Consider the following 20,774-nt stretch of genomic DNA (forward strand, 5'->3'; position numbering starts at 1 on the left):
GAGATTTTCGGGAGGGGCACTGAAATTTGGGAGTCTCCCGGAAAAATCGGGAGGGTTGGCAAGTGTGGTCCTCTTGTCCCTCACTGACACAAACGCCTCCAACTGCGTGCCAATAGTTTGGCCGGCTTTCTGGATCAGTTTGTCAATCCGGTTTAAGTCCCTTTTGCTGCTGCTGCTCCCCCAACAAACCACTGCAAAGTACAGGGCACTGGCCACAACAGACTGAAAACAGATCTCCAACAGCTTCCTGCACACATTAAAGGACCTAAGCTTCCTCAGGAAAAATAGTCTGCTCATGCCCTTCTTGTATACAGCTTTGCTGTTGTCCTTCTAGTCCAGTCTGCTGCTCAAGTGGACTCCTAGGTACTTGTACTGCCCCACTACTGCCAGTCCAGTCTGCTGTTCAAGTGGACTCCCAGCTACTTGTACTGCTACCTCCCGGCCCCGGATTTGGATGGGCTCCACAGGGGTCATTTTTTTCTTAAAGTCGATGACCAGCTCCTTGGTCTTGTCCACATTAAGGAGCAGATGGTTTGCCTGAGACCACTCCACAAAGTCAGCGATCAGTGTCCTGTACTCCAATTCTTGTCCCTCTCTGATATACCCATACATGGATGTTCTCCGGATGTTCTCACTCATCCAGGTCATTGGATTTTTTACATATTTTTTGGGGTCTGGATTCGCAGTCCATTATCTCTCTTTGTAGCTTTGATGTAAGCTACGTAGCTACACAGCTCTAAAAGTAACTAAACTACAGGAATCGCTACTCGTTCAGAAAGTAGTTAAGCTACTGTCAAGCTACTGGAAAATGTAGTTAAGCTACGTAGCTTCGCCACATGTAGCTTGCTACTGCCGATCACTGGAAACAGGGTGAGCTAATCGTGTCAAAAACTGGTTTGCCATTTTTTTAAACGATTCTCTTAACGATTCCTGCAGGCCATAATGACGTCATTGCATGCAAATAAATTACTAAAGAACCGAATCGTTAAAGGCCTACTAAAATGCGATTTTCTTATTTAAACGGGGCTAGCAGGTCCATTCTATGTGTCATACGTGATCATTTTGCGACATTGCCATATTTTTTCTGAAAGGATTTAGTAGAGAACATTGACGATAAAGTTCGCAACTTTTGGTCGCTGATAAAAAAGCCTTGCCTGTACCGGAAGTAGCGTGACGTCACAGGTTGTGGAGCTCCTCACATCTGCACATTGTTTACCATCATGGCCACCAGCAGCGAGAGCGATTCGGACCGAGAAAGCGACGATTTCCCCATTAATTTGAGCGAGGATGAAAGATTTGTGGATGAGGAAAGTGAGAGTGAAGGACTAGAGGGCAGTGGAAGCGATTCAGATAGGGAAGATGCTGTGAGAGGCGGGTGGGACCTGATATTCAGCTGGGAATGACTAAAATAGTAAATAAACACAAGACATATATATACTCTATTAGCCACAACACAACCAGGCTTATATTTAATATGCCACAAACACTTCCCCCCTCCCGTCCATATAACCCGCCAATACAAATCAAACACCCGCACAGCACACTCAATCCCACAGCCCAAAGTACCGTTCACCTTCGCAAAGTTCATACAGCACATATATTTCCCCAAAGTCCCAAAGTTACGTACGTGACATGAACATAGCGGCACGCACGTACGGGCAAGCGATCAAATGTTTGGAAGCCGCAGCTGCGTACTCACGGTAGCGCGTATCCAACTCAAAGTCCTCTTGGTAAGAGTCTCTGTTGTCCCAGTTCTCCACAGGCCAATGGTAAAGCTTGACTGTCATCTTTCGGGAATGTAAACAATGAAACACCGGCTACGTGTTTGTGTTGCTGCAGCCGGCCGATAATACACCGCTTCCCACCTACAACTTTCTTCTTTGCTGTCTCCATTGTTCATTAAACAAATTGTAAAAGATTCACCAACTCAGATGTCCAGAATACTGTGGAATTTTGCGATGAAAACAGACGACTTAATAGCTGGCCACAATGGTGTCCCAAAATGTCCGCTACAATCCGTGACGTCACACGCAGACGTCATCATACGAGACGTTTTCAGCAGGATATTTCGCGGGAAATTTAAAATTGCACTTTACTAATCTAACCCGGCCGTATGGGCATGTGTTGCAATGTTAAGATTTCATCATTGATATATAAACTATCAGACTGCGTGGTCGGTAGTAGTGGGTTTCAGTAGGCCTTTAAGCAGAATTGAAAGTGGAAAAGTAGAAACAAATCTTATCAATTCCCATCCCTACGTGTGTGTATCTCTTCTTAGCATAACGAAGACAGATTCTTATTCTCCAAAAAGGAGGGAAAATATACTTGCACTCCTTGGATAGTGCTACAGTTCCTCCCCAGACTTGTCGGGCTCAGTAATAAATATCAGCTGCAAAAGCTCCAAAAACGTCAGGTCTCCTCCAATTGACATCAAAATTTAGGTCCACGACTGCATATTGCCACAAAGTCATGTTGAAGTCGGCACAGCAGTTCAATTCTAATCCCGCTCGTAAACCACAAGCACGGTCGAGAAAACATGATTGTCGAGGTGCCATCAAACACACCTCTAAAGAATGCTTTTATTCGCCTCACTGATGTCGTGTGGTCAACATCCATCCATCCATTTTCTTCCGCTTGTCCCTCTCGGGGTGGCGCAATGAAGTCATAATGCTTCTGACTTTATACCCGCCTTTCCGTCAGTCATCTGGTATCCCAGGCGCTGCAATATATATAAACACTTGGCTCTCATCAAGTACCACCTTAATGAGCAACATTAAAATACAGTAGCGTAGTAGGCCTAAGTATTAATTGAAAACCAGGCAGGGCTTTTGTTTAACAGGTATAGTCAATATTTTTGGCCACTGTAACATGACACAGTTTGAACAGTGTTTGAATATGGGAAAATAAAACACTGTACTTGAATCAAGTCATTCTAGATAGAGCCTGTGTATCACTAGTTGTACATGTACCACAGTTTGAGAAGCACTGCCCTAATGCTTACCTCTTCCATTTGTCCTCTCACACACCCACCCCCAGTGTATCGACAGGCCGGCTGATGAGATCAGTTATCTTCCAGAAGTCACCAAAAGTATGGATTTATTACCCAGGTGCTCGCTCACGTCACGCTTGGTCGCTAGGCCAATGGGAAATAAGCTGTTAAGACTCGCCCTTAAACGGTTGGCTGTTTGCGCAAGTGTGTCAAGGAGTGTGTTTGTGTGCCTATCCCGAGGGGTCCTGCGTGGGCGGCCATTATTCTTTTATCAGTCTACATTTTGTCGTCATTAGACGTTCCCTGTGGCCATCTTGACGCCTCTTCTTTATGTCTCTGATCTGGTTACTTCACAGCACTTTGTCTTTTAAGACTTATGTTAATGTATGTTGCAAAGTGTGTATTCTTGTGCTACATGATGTGGATGTGTCAAATCTTGAGGTTCACAAGATATCAACGAGTCAAATATCAAGGAAGTCCATCAATCAATCAATCAAACGTCATCTATAAAGCGCTTTTTATACATAAAAGAAATGAAACACAAAGTGCTTTACAGACTTAGAAACAATACCCCGATGAATTACATCCCCCAAACACACACACGCATGCGCACACACAAGAATAAATGTAAGCATGGCTGAGTACAGAGGAGCCAGGCGAGTAAAAACTGTCAAAGGAGCCATCTGCACCAGGAGGTCATTGAAGGTAGAAAAGCGCTATACAAGTATAATCCATTATTATTATTATTATTATTATTATTAGACCATGGCCACCAGGACGCTGACACGAAGCCATGGCCGAACCCCCTGATGCAGAGGGCTCCCTCCGAGGAACGTTGGAAAGTAAAAATAATAAACCCTGTAAAATAGTAAGAACCGTGAGTAGGAATAAAGGAAAAAATACAGTAAATATACTATAGATAAATAGAACTAAATAAAATCTTGCATAACAAGTAAGTAAAAAGTAAAGTACGAATGACTTCAATAAAATGAATAAATACTAGGTAAAAGCCAAATCAAAAAGGTGGGTCTGAAAGGGGAACTGCACTTTTTTTTAAAATTCTGCCTATTGTTCACAAATAATTGTGAGAGAGAACAACACATATCTATTTTTTTTTAGAATTTTAAAGATGAAATAAAAACGCTTGAAAGATGCGTCTAATGGGAGTCAGCCTCGTAGCCTTCAAAGCCCTCCTAACAACTTCAAAACCCTCCTTCAACGTTTTATATACACACTGTAAGTCTATATATAATGTAGTAACAGACACCTTTATAACAATATGTAATATGTTTTATATACACACTGCAAGTATACATATCCAGCCATCCATCCATTTTCTACTGCTTGTCCCATTTGGGGTCGCGGGGGGTGCTGTAGCCTATCCCAGCTGCATTCGGGCGGAAGGCGGGGTACACCCTGGACAAGTCAAGTATATATATATGTATAATGTAGTAACAGACACCTTCATAATAATATGTAATAAGTTTTATATACACACTGCAAGTATATAAATAATGTAGTAACAGACACCTTCATAACAATATGTAGTATGTTTTATAAACACACTGCAAGTACATAAATAATATAATAACAGACACCTTCACAACAATATGTAATATGTTTTATATACACACTGCAAGTATATATATATATATATATATATATATATATATATATATATATATATATATATATATATATATATATATATATATATATATATATATATATATATATATATATATATATATATATATATATATATATATATATATATATATATATATATATATGTAATGTAGCTTCATAACAATATGTAATATGTTTTATATTTACCGTATTTTGATCATTTTAAAAATTGATTTCTTAAGAGCATTGATTTCACTTCAAAACAAATGCGTGTTCCTGCTTCCGGTAACAAATCAAGTGTGTTTTCTAATCATGGCAGACTTGGTAACAGACAACAAATACGACTATTTTTGGACAAATGAGGATTCACAACCTTATCTTTTTTAAGCTGAATTAATCAGAATCAGAATCAGAATAATTTTATTGTCATTGTTTGAGAACTGGTTCACAAACTAGGAATTTTTCTTGGTGCAATCGTGCAACATAAAACACATATACGGTAACACATATTTGGTAATAAAAAGAGCTGTAACCGAGCTATCAGATCATGGTATAGACTTAGAAGGAATTCAAAGAATTCAAGGATGAATAATGATGATAATATATGAGTAATTAATTAGATTGCTCGTTACTAGAAAAACAGTAATACGGTTGTTATGTAACGCCGTTTTTCCCAAACACTGCTCTTGTTTTCATGTTAGCATTTAAGCTAGCTAGCCCTAGCTTGCCTCTCCAGTGTTTATCAAAGTGTTATCACGATTTTACGGTCGGTTTAATTTCAAAATGTAATGATACTAACCGTGGGATTCTTCACCGCAACTTAGCCTTATGCCGTTTATCGTTACATCCCTAATATATTGTCACACCTCGCTGTTCCTGATTCGTTTACACAAGAAACAAACATGAGTTCTGATTAGAGCAGGGGTGAAGATCTTATGCCTCCAGGGCCAAAGTGAAAATGTGTCACGGTCCAAACACAGCGATTTTGAGTAAGTAAGGAGTTTAGCGCCCTAGCACCAAGGTAGTGGAGATCGTCACGTCACGGACATGCCATTAATGGTTGTGTGAGCTTGAAAGAGATCAGTATGAATAAGTATTTCATTTAGGAAGCCACTGTTGACGTGCGCATTTGAGCGCCGCTCACATATCAACACAATTATGCCAAAACCACGACAGTTAGTGTGAAGGAGGAGAGGTGGAAAATCAAGTCAGAAAAACAGACCATTAAAAACATGTCCGACCTGTTAGCGGCCTACATGGTGGGAAAGTTCGCATCACAAGAAGCCGCAACTCGCATCCACAGCATGCAGCCACAAACGATGAACATTTATCCAAGAAAATTTTGAGAAGCTTAAGATTCTGTTTGACCTGTTTCAACTAGTCCTGACTCAACAAACTGGACTGTAAAGCATTACCTTTGGCACACAAACATCTACATATGACGTGTTCCACTCAATTACGTCCGCATGGAACATAAACCACTATTACCTTGTTCCTATTCTTACACGGCAGAGACTTTGTTGCCAGATGTCACGAGAGAAACAATGAACTATGAAAACAAGTCGCTTCTAATAAGCCGACTTGGCAGCACTAAAAGTGACACACTGTCCTGTTCTCAAGATAAATGCTGAACAATATTATTACATTGTTTCATAAAACTGCCATAGTTGTTTGATGTAATGTTTTTGAAACAATATTTATTGTCTAGAAGTGACCTTTTTCTTTTGAAAAAGGTATGTTACATTTTAAAATGGTCATGTTTTGAGAGGGCCAACACGGAATGGATTGATTTTCATTCATTTCATATGGCGGGGCTGCCATGAGTACCATTTGTCGTTTTATCTTAAAATGGCACCCAGGAAGTGTTTTTTTCAGATCTTCCCAAGGAAACCGGGGTAAGGCAGGCAGCAATGCGTAGAAGGCAGATTTAACCTGTCCACAACTTGATATTTATGGAGTATTTTATTACAATAGTGCCCCACTGGGATGCCATATCATTTTAAAAGCGCATGAAATAAGCAAGATAGGACCTCTTCAATCTTCGCCAAGTGCAAAAGTGTAAGGCAGAGAGGCCAATGACATCATGTGGCGACACCAAGGCAGCCTTTGGTTGTTTTTCAAAGAATACATCCCTGCTATGCTCTGTCACCGCATGTACTGTAGGTTAGGTTGTTAGTCATCCAGTGAGCTGATGTGGCCCGCCAAAGCGTGGAAATAGTATGCGTCAATAAAGTTATTTATCTGTTTCCCATGTATGCCGTTTCGACAGAACAAAGACATGTACTGCATGCAATCGCATATCGGTTCAACTTTAATATTTTTAATAATGCAACAAATATTATGACATCATTCATTCTGAAAATAAAGAAATAATGAAATATCTGCTCAACTTATGATTTCAAAACAAGCTTTTTATCAAATTGTACATTGTCAAATTCACAGTATAAAAACAAAACTGGCAGCTCAGTCGGCAGAATTTTACAGTTATAAAACAGTGGTATCTGTAAATACCAGTGTAGATTTGACGGTAAAATTCTGGCGACCGAGCTGCCAGGTTTTTTTATCGTAAAATGTACAGTTTTTTTTAAGGTGTATAGAAAAAATATATATGATAGTCAAATGCGCTTCACTTTTTCCACATTTTGTTATGTTACAGCCTTATTCCAAAATGGAATACATTCATGTTTGTCCTCAATATTGTACACATAATGACAGTTTGAAAAAGTACTTTATTGATGCACCTTTGGCAGCAATTACAGCCTCAAATCTTTTTGAATACGATGCCACAAGCTTGGCACGACTATCTTTGGCTAGTTTCGCCCATTCCTCTTTGCAGAACCTCTCAACCTTCATCAGGTTGGATGAGAAGCAATGGCTTTAATCCAGGATATCTCTGTACATCGCTGCATTAATCTTTCCCTCTATCCTGACTTGTTTCCCAGTTCCTGCCACTGAGAAACATCCCCACAGCATGATGCTGCCACCCATGCTTCACTGTAGGGACGGTATTGTCCTGGTGATGAGCGGTGCCTGGTTTCCTCCAAACATGATGCCTGGCATTCACGCCAAAGACTTCAATCTTTGTCTCATCATACCAGGGAATTTAGTTTCTCATTGTCTGAGAGTCTTTCAGGTGCATTTTGGCAAACTTTTTACTAAGAAATTACTTCTGTCCGGCCACTCTACCATACAGGCCTACATGGTGGTTTGCTGCAGAGATGGTTGTCCTTCTGGAAGGTTCTTCTCTCTTCACAGAGAAATGAGTGACCATCGGGTTCTTGGTCACCTCCCTGACTAGACTAATATGAATGCAGCAATGTACAGAGACATCCTGGATGAAAACCAACACTTCCCATCTGACCTGATGGCTCTTGGAAGGAGCTACAAAGAGGAATAAGAGAAAGTTCCCAAAGATAGGTGTGCCAATCTTGTGGCATCGTATTTAAAAAATACTTGCGCAAAGGCTATACGAACAGTTATATACATGTTTTTTTTTGTTTTGTTAGTTTTTTTATAAATTTGCAAAAATACTGAAAATAACCTTTTCACATTGTCATTATGTGTAGAATTTTGAGGGAGAAAAATTAATTGATTCTATTTTGGAATAAGGCTGTAACATATGTGGGGAAAAAGTGAAGGGCTCTGAATATGTTCCGGATGCACTGTAGTGATTGATTGATTGATTGAAACTTTTATTAGTATATTGCACAGTACAGTACATATTCCGTACAATTGACCACTAAATGGTAACACCCGAATAAGTTTTTCAACTTGTTTGAGTCAGGGTCCATAGTCATGTGTAAGTCACTTTTAAAAGCGTCCCTCTGAGGGCAGCCGTAATTGTGAAATGAAATAAAAAATATTTAGACAGGTAGTGAACGGGCCAAAGTAAGAACTCAGTCCCTTTGGTGAAGATCTGAATAGAGGTCAGGTTTGAGGAATTGTCACTTTTTCAGGAGTTACAGTCTGCTTGCGTTTGGGGCAGTGGCCACCTAGATCTAGCATCTACAGGGCGAGAGTACCTTTTTGGAAGACAAGGTTATCTTGCTTTGGCTGAGGTCTGCGCTCTACTGAGCAAAGAGCACGTCATACGATCCCTCCTTTGACCGGAGGGAATCATGGGAGTGGCGGGGCTTTTTCCTGGTTGCCACTCTTGTGTTGCATAATTCACATAAAGAGGCTTTTTTCATGTGTGTTTGATTTTTTGTGTTTTTAATGGAAACCCAGACACTTGTTTTTTCCAGAGGAAAAAGGGGAGCCGCACTTTGACACAAAATGCATATTTTGTATTGCTCTCCTGCTCACAGTGACATCCAACAGTAAGGCATCACTCAGCCGGTGCCGCGCTGGATTCCCCTCCATTATCCTGCGATCAGATGCTTAATGTTGCACGAGGCAAGAGTGATGCAGGAAAACTGGGGGTGGGGTGTACGTATGTGGCATCCTTGTGCACTTTGCAGTTTGAAATAGAATAGCCAAGCTGGCTCATGGTGCAGACTGGTGCAGCAGTCTTTGTTTCCTGTTGCCTGTTAATATGCATATGAACGGACGAGGCCTTCCTTGTTAGACGCACAGTGGTCTATTAGTGCTGCCTGCCACCTGCCTTTCTCCATAGACAGGACCCTGTCATTGTTATACCACGTTAGGCTGGTGTAGGCCTGGAGCAGGGGTCCGCAACTCAAAATGTTGAAAGAGCCATATTGGACCAAAAATAAAAATAAAAAATCTGTCTGGAGCCGCAAAAAAATTCAAGCCTTATATAAGTGTTACAATGAAGGCAACACATGATCTAAGTGTCTATATTAGCTATATCAGCCTGCTATCAAAGGCTGACGCAAATCTTTGTCAGCAGAAATGTTGTATTTTTAATTTTATTCTACACATTTTTGCTACATTGGAAATCATTAGTAAAATGGAGGCTTCTCACAGGATAAGATAACTTCTGTAAATGACTGGCTTAGAATGGCCAAAGGTATAGATGTGTGTGTCACTGCTTAAGGAAACGGCACGCCGTCTTCTTCTAATGGATTTATTTGTCATTGTTTATACTTCCTAAGTAAATTATGTGATAATGTTCATCAGTCAACTCATTGGTGTTCATTTTCAATCTATCAAGATAAAAAAATTATATCAAAATCAAATAACTGTATGTTATTTATGTAGTTTGCTAATTGTCCTCGACTGGTGCACTAAGATCATGTGTTTTTTTTTTTTTTTTACATATGTAGCATAATCTACAAAGAATTGCTATTGCGACATCTAGTGAACACATTTACAACAGCAGTTTCTTTCATTCAAAAATTTCGGCTCATTTTTATACTTAGCAAACTCATCCCGCGGGCAGGATAAAACCTGTTTGCGGGCCTGATCCAGCCCGCGGGCCGTACGTTTGACACCCCTGAACTAAGGTGTACACCCACAGTTTTAAAAAAAAAAGCCAGCATGCTAATATTAGATTGCTAATGGTTATGCCATGGGCCGGTAAAAAAGTAGGCTGCACTTTGGACACCCCTGTATTAGTCTGTTTAACTTGAATGTCACAAACTCCATAAGTACAAAATATATTGTTCTGTTTTTGTTTGTTTTTTTATAAAAATGTGCTTATTGTTCTTTTCTTTTTTTCCAAGCCGGAAAGTACTATTTTCTGAACAATACTCCCCCTACTAAGTGTACACTTGTTCACTGACATAAGTATTGCATTAGAGACAGGCCTGGCCCTAACCAATGTGGCGCCCTAGGCAAGATTTTAGGTGGCGCCCCCCCCCCACACCGGCAGTGAAGTGTATATACTCACAAGAAACCGAATAGTTTTGTCTTTGACCTTTTTTTTACTTAAAGAAAGCAAATTAACATATTATATGAGAATGTTATTTTATGTTTATCTTTAACCGAATCACAGCAGTGCTCAAATTAAAAAACAGTATTCCCTCTCATGTGATATTGCTTAATTAACATTAATGATGTGCACTTTAACAACTAGGCTTACAACTATACCTAATATATAAAGGGGTGGAAAAGTGACTATTACCTGCAGGGCAAACATTAGCTAACCAGAAGGCAATAACAATGTAAACAAAAAACACCTGCTTAAAAGATCTAATACAAATGTCCCTGAGGAATGTAAGGTGGGAGTACTGTAATTACCAAACGTTACATTATTATTTTCCATAACAATTTCCCCTCCACAATATTAACCCGACGTTAAAACAGAACTAGCTATTTATTGATTAGCAATTGCCGAATCATGTAACATTAGCTTAATGCTAAAAAGCCAGGTTACTATCACATTCTGTAACAGACAAATAATTTCATGTAGGCTAACATTACCTACCTGCTACCTCTGTCTTTTTCTCGTTTCTCCTCCTCTTCTTTCCTCTTTTTTCTTCCCTGGGCACCTGACAGTTTTGGCCGTTTTGACATCCTGTGTTTATTTTTTGATGTGGTGACGTCCAAAAAGAGTCATGATACGGGAAGGGAGGGGGCGCACCGTGCGGGGGGAGGGGTGGGGTGGGGGGGGGGGGGGTGTAATGTTGTAACAAATAATATTTATATTAAATAGGCTTTACTTTGCATTTTAATTAACGTGGGAATATTTTTTGTATTTAGAAATAATAGTACCAACTTTTTTTTTTTTTTTTTTTTTTTCTCCAACATTTGTGGCACTGGCGTGGCGCCCCGTGATGGACGGCGCCCTTAGCATTTGCCTATACGGCCTATGCCACGGGCCGGCCCTGATTAGAGACACGGCACCATACCCTGACACAACCTCCAAAGGTAGAATGTTTGCAGGTCAACTAGGCCCTCCCGCTCTTTGTCTGTGTCATTTTATAGAGCTGCCACGCAGATGAAAGGCGGTGAATGACGGCTTTTACAGACCAGCTAAAAGGCTCTTTGGTTTTTGGGCGTGCCCCCTTTTAAAAAAAAAAAACCTCTCAGTTTGATTTTGATTGGCAGGTGAGATAGGATGCTGTCAAATTTCAAACGATGAAGGAGGCGGCACGTTGACGTTCACCGGTGTTGTCCGTCTTTCAAGATCATCATTGAGAGACGAGTAAAAGTCGAACGTCATTATGAGGAGAAAAACGCGTCGCTGTCTTCGTTGTGTCCGGGGAGACACGCTGATGCATGTCAAGCAGCTTCCCATGTGCACTCAAGGACTTGCATGTCACCCCTATGTCACATTGCCACTTGGGACAGACCATCTGTTGCAACTCCTTCCATCACGCGTGTGACATGTCGCCTTTGTTCAGCACGCTGCACATCTTCACAATGACCTCTCTGACAGGAAAAAGCAGTCAGGATTCAGAGAGGTTGGCGAGGGGAAGCGACTCGACTATCAGTTGCCTGGTGACCAAACATAGGCTATAATTGTGGGGGGTGGGGGGTGCCATATTTACCTCCTTTGCTTCCTCCGGTGTGTTTGCGAGCCTTCCCATTACGACTGTTTGTGTCTAACGTGAAGCATGTTGCCCACTTCCACAGCTGATAAGCAGTGATGCAGATGGGGCCATTCAGAGGGCGGGACGCTTCAGGGTGGAGAATGGCTCCACAGATGAGGTACAAGCAACATATACTTTTTCATACACTCTAAATGTGCAACCATTCACTCTTTTTCAAGGCACATCTACTTAGCTGGGCATGCTTTTCCACTGGCAAACTCAGGTACTACTTGGTCCTATGAGAAACTATTTCTACTAGTTGAGGGTCAGGGTTCACATCCGCCAGGCCTTGGCCAGTTGCCTTTGCTTCTTCTTTTAGCCTTAGCTTGTCACCTTTGCCTTTTCCTTTTTACCTTAGCATTAGCGTGTCACCTTTGCGTTTTCCTTTTTACCTTAACTTTAGCTTGTCACTTTGCGTTTTCTTTATGTCTTAGCTTTAGTTTTTGCCTTAACCTGTTACCTTTGCGTTTTTCTTTTGCCATAGCCTTATCCTTAGCCTTAGCTTGTTACCTTTGCATTTTCCTTTTACCATAGTCTTAGCCTTAGCCTAAGTCTCTTACCTTTGTGTTTTCCTTTTACCTTAGCTTCAGCTTGTAACTTTTGCATTTTCTTTTTGTCTTAGCCTTATTCTTAGCCTGAGCTTGTTTCCTTTCTGTTTTCCTTTTACCTTGACTTAGCCTTGGTTTAGCCTTAGCCTAATCCTGTTACTGTTGCGTTTTCCTTTTGCCTTAGTCTTATCCTTAGCCTTAGCTTGTTACCTTTGCATTTTCCTTTTGCCTTAACCTTGGCCTGTTATCTTTTTGTTTCATTTTATCTTACTCTTAGCCTGTTGCCTTTGCGTTTTATTTTTGCCTTAGCCTTAGCCGTTGCCTGTTGCCATTGCTTTTTGATTTTTTCTCAGCTTCAACTTTAGCCTTAGCCTGTTATATTTGCGTTTTCCTTTTGCCTTAGTCTTAGCATTATCCTTAACCTGTTACCATTGTGTTTTCCTTTTGCCAGAGCCTCAGCCCGATGCCTTTGATTTTAAATTTTGTCTTATCCTGTTTACCTATACATAGCCTGTTGCCTTAGCCTGTGTTTCAATTTGTGCAGGTCCAATTTGTAATATTATGCTGTGCACTTATTTCCATAGAGCACATATTTAAATTTCTTCTTCAATAGACTAGCAAATTTGCGGTTACTATTCCGAAGTTGAAAGCTGCAAACCGGTAGAAATGGAGCTAAGCTGAGCCAGTATTGTGCAGTGGAAAAGTATTAGTATTAGACTGGGTGTCCCGCATTATCATAAAAATAGGTTTTGTTTTTTTTCAAAATGATGACAGTGTGTTTGTTTTTGGTGTGTAATAAACAGATTTTGGACCACACCCCTGGTACCTGGAGGAGAACCGACGTCCATCTGGAGAATCCCGAGTACCACACCAGATGGTTCTTTAAATACTTTCTGGGAAAAGGTCAGTGTAGCTGTGTTTAAACTCTTGAATCCAAAGACGTCTGCACATAATCGGGAGGGAAAAGTCAGGCGGGAGCAACAGAGTCCCTTGCGCCAGCCATGGCCGAGCCAACTCTGGCAGAAACTTGGCTGGCTTCTGCTTGGACTGCAGCTGAGCCATCTGCGTCTCACGGCCTGAACAAAGCTGACTACATTGTGCAACACGACGTATTAGCGAGCCTTTACCATCAGTCGAGGCAGCCAATGACAGCAATTACTTATTTGGCTTTAGGAGACAGAGAACAGTTGTACTCAACAGATAAACCAGGATTATCAATACAGGAGGTATCCCATCTTCAATTTGGATATCTGTTACATGCTTATGTTGCCTTGTTAGCCAAATAGATGTGAGGGTGAACCCACCTTCACACTTTTGTGTATGATCCTAAATTGCCAGAAACCGTCTGTATTCACACTATCTGCTCCCCTTCAGTCCATCAGAACTATGTGGGCACGGATGCAGAGAAAAACCCTTTCTACCTGTCAGTGGTGCTCTCAGACCAGAACAACCAGCGAGTGCCACAGTATCGAGCCATCCTGTGGAGAAAAACGGTGAATTCAGTCGATGAATGCCCTGACCTGTAGCGCTCCTTGGGTGTCTTCACAAGCACCCTTTAGTGCTTTTGTGCACATGTTCCTCTGTAAAACGTATTTTTTTCATCAAAGATTTGTTTTTGAGTCATCACCATGCATGTAGGTGTGCCTGAGATGAATCAGCTTTTAGTCCCTGCATCTAAATATGGCCTTCATCTAATTAGTTACCTCAGCTTGTATTGTCTTGTTTATCAGCGCTACATATGAAGTGTCGCAACAAAAGGAATAACAAATGTTTATTCTTGTGTGTTGTGTGCACAGGGGACCTTGAAGATCAGCCTCCCCTACAGCCCGACCAAAACACTATCAGTCAAGTCCATCCTGAGGTGGGAAGAAGTTAATTTTTTAAAATGCGTTTCTTTACAGGAAATAGAGATAAACTCTTCCGGGGTCAAACTGTGGCCGTCATCATATGTTTATTAAAGAAATCCTATCCTGTATTTCTTATGTATAGTCGTGGTCAAAAGTTTACATACACTTGTAAAGAACATAATGTCATGGCTGTCTTGAGTTTCCAATAATTTCTACAACTCTTACTTTTTTGTGATAGAGTGATTGGAGCACATACTTGTTGGTCACAAAAAACATTCATGAACTTGGTTCTTTTATGACCAAATCTGCTGGGTCAAAAGTATACATACGGCAATGTTAATATTTGGTTACATGTCCCTTGGCAAGTTTCACTGCAATAAGGCGCTTTTGGTAGCCATCCACAAGCTTCTGGCAAACTTCTGGTTTAATTTTTGACCACTCCTCCTGACAAAGTTGGTGAAATTCAGCTAAATTTGTTGGTTTTCTGACATGGACTTGTTTCTTCAGCATTGTCCACACGTTAAAGTCAGGACTTTGGGAAGGCCATTCTTAAACCTTAGTTCTAGCCTGATTTAGCCATTCTTTTACCACTTTTGACGTGTGTTTGGGGTCATTGTCCTGTTGGAAGACCCAACTGCACCCAATACCCAACCTCCGGGCTGAAGAATTTGGAGGTAATCCTCCTTTTTCATTGTCCCATTTACTCTCTGTGAAGCACCAGTTCCATTGGCAGCAAAACAGGCCCAGAGCATAATACTACCACCACCATGCTTGATGGTAGGCATGGTGTTCCTGGGATTAAAGGCCTCACCTTTTCTCCTCCAAACATATTGCTGGGTATTGGGGCCAAACAGCTAAATTTTTGTTTCATCTGACATCACATGGACAAAGATAAGACCTTCTGGAGGAAAGTTCTGTGGTCAGGTGGTCAACCTAAAATCATCAGCCCGGAGGTTGGGTCTTGGGCGCAGTTGGGTGTTCCAACAGGACAATGACCCCAAACACACATCAAAAGTGGTAAAGGAATGGCTAAATCAGGCTAGAATTAAGGTTTCAGAATGGCCTTCCCAAAGTCCTGACTTAAACGTGTGGACAATGCTGAAGAAACAAGTTCATGTCAGAAAACAAATTTAGCTGAACTGCAACAATTTTTTCAAGAGAAGTGGTAAAAATTCAACCAGAAGCTTGCCAGAAGCTTGTGGATGGCTACCAAAAGTGCCTTATTGCAGTGAAACTTGCCAAGGGACATGTAACCAAATATTAACATTGCTGTATGTATACTTTTGACCCAGCAGATTTGGTCACATTTTCAGTAAACCCATAATAAATTCATAAAAGAACCAACCTTCATGAATGTTTTTTTGTGACCAACAAGTATGTGCTCCAATCACTCTGTCACAAAAAAATAAGAGTTGTAGAAATTATTGGAAACTTTAGACAGCCATGACATTATGTTCTTTACATGTGTATGTAAACTTTTGATCACGACTGTATATGTTTAAAATGTTACTCCTGCTCTTCATAATGGGGAAGTGTCCTAACATGAAATTCTTTCTTTAGACTGGAAGATTTTTCATTTTCTGGGAACTAAAAACCTACATATTGCCACTTTCTTCGAGAACAAAATGCAGTTCAATGTCAGATTCTCCAATTGTTATCCATTTATATCCAATATCCAATTATTTGCTGATAACCAGTGGAACGCACAGTATTTTCCAAGCTATAGTGTATTTAGGCTGCACCCACCACATTTTTAAAATAAAATAAAGTTTTTACATATATTAGCTGCATCGTATATTTTGTAAATGTTTATTTACATACCTTAATTTTTTTCCCAAATGATGCCTGTAGCACAGCTGTACGACGGCTGATCAAGCAAAACAGAGGTCATTGTCAATGACCCACTAGCTGCAAAAGCTAGCTCTCCAATCAGCTAAACAGACTCAATAACTGCACGTTGACGTTTTGGTGAATTTACGAAACTGAAACAACATATAAAGAATGCAATTGTAAGTTAATAATACTAACACAGACACTTGTAAATGTGTTAGCATATTCGCTAATGCTAACGACGCTAGCTTGATTACATTACGATAGCATGTGCAAATACGCATGAAAGCACTCCTATAGACATCACACATGGGATGATTTAGTTAGTATGAATTGTTTGTTATATTGTAAAATTTACAAAGGTTGCTTTGAGTGATGAAGGAAAAATCATTTTAAGCAGAAAGGCTATAGACAAATGTATTTCCGGTTCAAGGCATGGAACAGGAAGTACATATTCAACCAAAGATGGCGCCATAGCAAAAACAGTAACGCACTTTTTCAGCCTCGCTGTCGATGTAACATGAAAACTATTCGTCAAATACAAAACATTATGGCCGTTAATGAAGAAAAATCAATAATTAGCCGCATTGTTTTATAAGCCGCGGTGTGCAAAGCGTTGGAAAAAAGTAGCTGTTATAGTCCAAAAAATACGGTAATCACCCCTGGCTAGATGGAATTGGTAAGGTTTTTACAATTCCGATTCCACTTTCGGTTCTGCTTAACGGTTCTGTTCTGTGTTATAATTTGCATGATGAAAGGATAGCAAACAAGTCGATTAGCATTAACTTTGTTTAGTTTAGAAAAAACATGAGTATCCAAACACATCAGTAAAGTCTTAAATGACACACAACCTCAACGGGGTGCCAGAAGAAAAAAACAATAATATATTAGTACATATTCTACTTTTGGTAAAAAACTAAATACAACATAAATTATTCTGTGACAAATGACAATTAAATAAAAATGTTCTAATATAAATTATTATAATTATTTATTTTAAATGTATTACATGATATGTGCTGAGCGCTCAAAAGTAAGTACAACTACGTCAGCCAAAGACAAATACAAGCAAGTCAAGTCAAGTAGAACTGTACACTGTGCAATTTTTCAACCATCAACTATAAAAAATAACCATTATTTGGCAGAAAATTAAGCATATCTGCATTTTTGGAAAGTATATGCGATATTTGTGACTAACTCTGGTGTCTCCAGCGGTGGAGAACACCTCTTAGGAAGGTGACGTGCCAACTGCCGGTCTGACGTCGTCTTGTCATGTGATGCATAAAAAACGTTTGGAGTTAATAAAAGCATGTTTAAACATTGCATTTTAACAGTGTTAGTTAGTTACCTGCAGTAACATTAGACAACGTATTTCATTTCCATCTCAGAGGGGATTGAAAATGCGTTATGATGTGTCCGCTAACGTTTCTGCAAGTATTTTTCAAAATGTGATGCAATATGCACTTTGCAAGTATTGCAAGTTGCCCTGTGGTCATCCTTTCTCATGAATAATCCTAACGTCTGTGCTGCTGATCAGCGCCTCGTGTGGTGACGTCATGCCTGCCCACAGGCGCCGATATGGGAATCGTTAACTAAACTGTTAAATGTTTCCCTTGGAGCCAATTCTCAAGCGCTTTTCGATTCCCAAGTATGCGTGGTCAGGGGAGGAGAAAAATGCTGATTTACCCTGCAGACAACTTGATATTTATAGAGTATTTGAATACAATATACTAATATACTAAAGTGCCCTAGCCCAAATGTGCAGACTAAGGCCTTGTTCACACTGCAGGTAATTTTTCCAATTTTGACCTGTATCGGATGTTTTCATGTCGATGTGAACAGTGTGATTCAGAATGTTTCAAATGCGACACAGGCCTGTTACGTATGTGGATATAAATCGGATATGTATCCGATGGGACTGCGGTCTGAGCGCGCCGGTCGCATTCATCCAACAGAGATAAGCGTCATATTTCTTTATCAAAATAGACGGTTTCAAAATAAATAACTGACTAATGAGGCGGAAATATTTTAGGAACTGGCGTCAATGTTTCATCCATCCTGTCTCCGACTGAGCGCCCACGCGCTCTTGGGGGCAGACATCAAAGCCAATGCCCCGCAAACTGCGAGGGCCAAAATGCTTGCCCTCTACCTTGTTAATCTTCTACACGCAAAAATTCAATTCAGAAAATGTTGACTTGGGTTGCACAAAATCCTTGAACTGAGACCTACCTCAATTGGAGCCGTGTTTAATTGGGTGATGTCATGACATCATGTCTGAATGCGGGTTCGTTTGCATTCACAGTAAACGTCGCATTTTGTTTTGTAGTGTGATTTATTACATAAAAAGATTGGAATTGACCAAAAACAATCTGAGTTGTACATCCCACTCTGCAGTGTAAACAAAGCCAAAGTCACAGTTCACATTTTGAACCGTCATACGAGTTAGTGTATAATGATACAATAATCTATGTTTACTTTGAGTGAGTGTGTTTTATTCAAATATTTTTGCAAAATGTTTCGCTGCATTATTTTGGCTTTGTCTGCGATGTAAGCGCACTATCACAGATGGGCGTGGGTTACAAACGGTAAAGCGACTCCTCTGCTGTGTCAATTTGCATTTTTCAGCGCGTGCCCACAGGCTGTCTTCTGTCTTCCGTCGCTCCTCACTGTGCTCCTCTCTTTCTTCCTTCTCCTTAATGTAATTACATCCTTGTCTGTGTAATGCCAGCGCAATGAACATGGACAGGTTCGAGAGGGGCCCCAGGGAGATCCTCAACCCTGACATTCAGAAGGTGAGCGCCCTCGGGATGAAATGTAGCACGGTGTCATCGTCTTGAGCCGGGCTGAGCAAGAACACCTTTTGCTGTACGGTACATCCTCTGGCAATGGGGTCATCTCTGTTAACGAATAACCTTTTGTGTCGTCTTCTTCGTTCAGGATCTGCTGGTGCTAGAAGAACAAGAGGTATAAGACGATACCTCTCTTGTACATTTGGAAATCATTTTTATCCAGAAGTTGATCTTTGATGTTAAAATGATAATGAGAACATGGCTGCTATTGGTAGAAAGTTGGTTAGCCATGTTAGCTAACTCCTGGCTGGCTCATGTCAATTAGATCAGCGTTTCTTAACCATAGAGGGACACCAAAAAATATGTGTCCCTATGGGCTGCAGCGGTACTCAGTTGTAATACACTTTTTCCACCACTTGTGGCAGTAATGACAATCTCAAACAAACAGAAGACGTCCGGCGCTAAAGTCATAGAGAAGTTTCCTAAGCGCAAAAATTATGACTAAAGCTGTATTTTCATTTGCACTTTAATTTTTTTGACAGTTTAGTTAAGAAAAATATTAATTTGGTTCATTTATTGTAGCACAACATAATTGTATGTAAATGTCATTCCCTTCCTATGCAGTATTCTTGGTTAGAACTTATTTTTCTAATCAGCCTGATGTAAGCCTCATGTTTATTTGCTAAATATGGTTGATAAACACATGGTTTTGAAACATTTGACAAGGTAAGCGAGATATTATGAGTGGGCCCCAGGTCTCTATGTAGTGGAAAAGTTGGGCACTGAGGGTCAATAAGGTTAAGAACCCCTGAATTAAATAACATTTATTCTAGAAGAAGATACAGTAACATCCCCGTTATTTGTGGGGTTATGTACCGACACCAACCGCAAATAGTGAAGCAACGCAAGTAATTTAGATGCTCGTAAAAATGTCTACTGTTTATAGTTTATAGTTTTCCGAACTATAAACCGCTCCCACAAAATTTTAGAAGAAAAAAACTGTAAGCCATAGAGACAGTATTACAGTACGTTGTGAAATTAGTTATATAACACAATAATATTGTGTGTTTCCAAACAGTGTCTGTAACACAGCAGTAAAACGGATGATCAAACAAAACAGAAGTCATCGGCATGGACCCACTAGCTGCAGACTAAATAACTCCACGGTGACGTTTTGGTGAATTTACGAAACTGCAACAATACAAAAAATAAAAGTTATTAATACTAACACAGACACTCGAAGACGTGTTAGCATTTTAGCTTATGCTAACCACGCTAGCGTCATTACACTACAATAGCATGTACAAATATGCATGAAAACACTCCTACAGACATCACACATGGGACGGATTAGTAAGTATGAACTGTTTTAGTTAAACTGTGAAATTTACAAACGTTGATTGGAGTGATGAATGAAGACTCATTTCGAGCAGAAGCGCTTACTTCCGGTTTAAGGCATTGAAACAGGAAGTACATTTTCAACCCGCAGCACCTGCAGTGAGCAAACTTGTTTAAAAGATGCCCTCATAGTACAAACAATAACACACTGTTCTGCTTGGGTTTAATGAAAACTATTGAACACAAAACATTATGGCCATTATCCAATAAAAAAATCATATATTAGCTGCACCGTTTTATAAGCCGCAGGCTATAAAGCGTAAGAAAAAAGTAGCGGCTTATAGTCCGGAATTTACGGCAGTTTT

At 40.2% G+C, this 20,774-nt stretch overlaps 1 protein-coding gene across 6 annotated transcripts in view; it reads left to right on the forward strand.

Annotated features, from left to right (window-relative positions):
- garnl3 (GTPase activating Rap/RanGAP domain like 3) overlaps positions 1–20,774 on the forward strand; it is a 153,868-nt gene that overhangs the window by 86,057 nt on the left and 47,037 nt on the right. For 5 of the 6 annotated variants that reach the window (XM_062056778.1, XM_062056782.1, XM_062056779.1 and 2 more), the window contains exons 3-8: positions 12,101–12,175; positions 13,409–13,508; positions 13,980–14,098; positions 14,402–14,466; positions 19,011–19,074; positions 19,220–19,246. In XM_062056778.1, coding sequence (XP_061912762.1) covers positions 12,101–12,175; positions 13,409–13,508; positions 13,980–14,098; positions 14,402–14,466; positions 19,011–19,074; positions 19,220–19,246 — 450 coding nt within the window. Of the gene's footprint in view, positions 1–12,100; positions 12,176–12,241; positions 12,281–13,408; positions 13,509–13,979; positions 14,099–14,401; positions 14,467–19,010; positions 19,075–19,219; positions 19,247–20,774 lie in introns of those variants that run through there. The other variant, XM_062056783.1, reaches the window with a different exon arrangement.

Source organism: Entelurus aequoreus, linkage group LG08, assembly GCF_033978785.1.
Source record: "Entelurus aequoreus isolate RoL-2023_Sb linkage group LG08, RoL_Eaeq_v1.1, whole genome shotgun sequence".
Classification (NCBI taxonomy): domain Eukaryota; kingdom Metazoa; phylum Chordata; class Actinopteri; order Syngnathiformes; family Syngnathidae; genus Entelurus; species Entelurus aequoreus.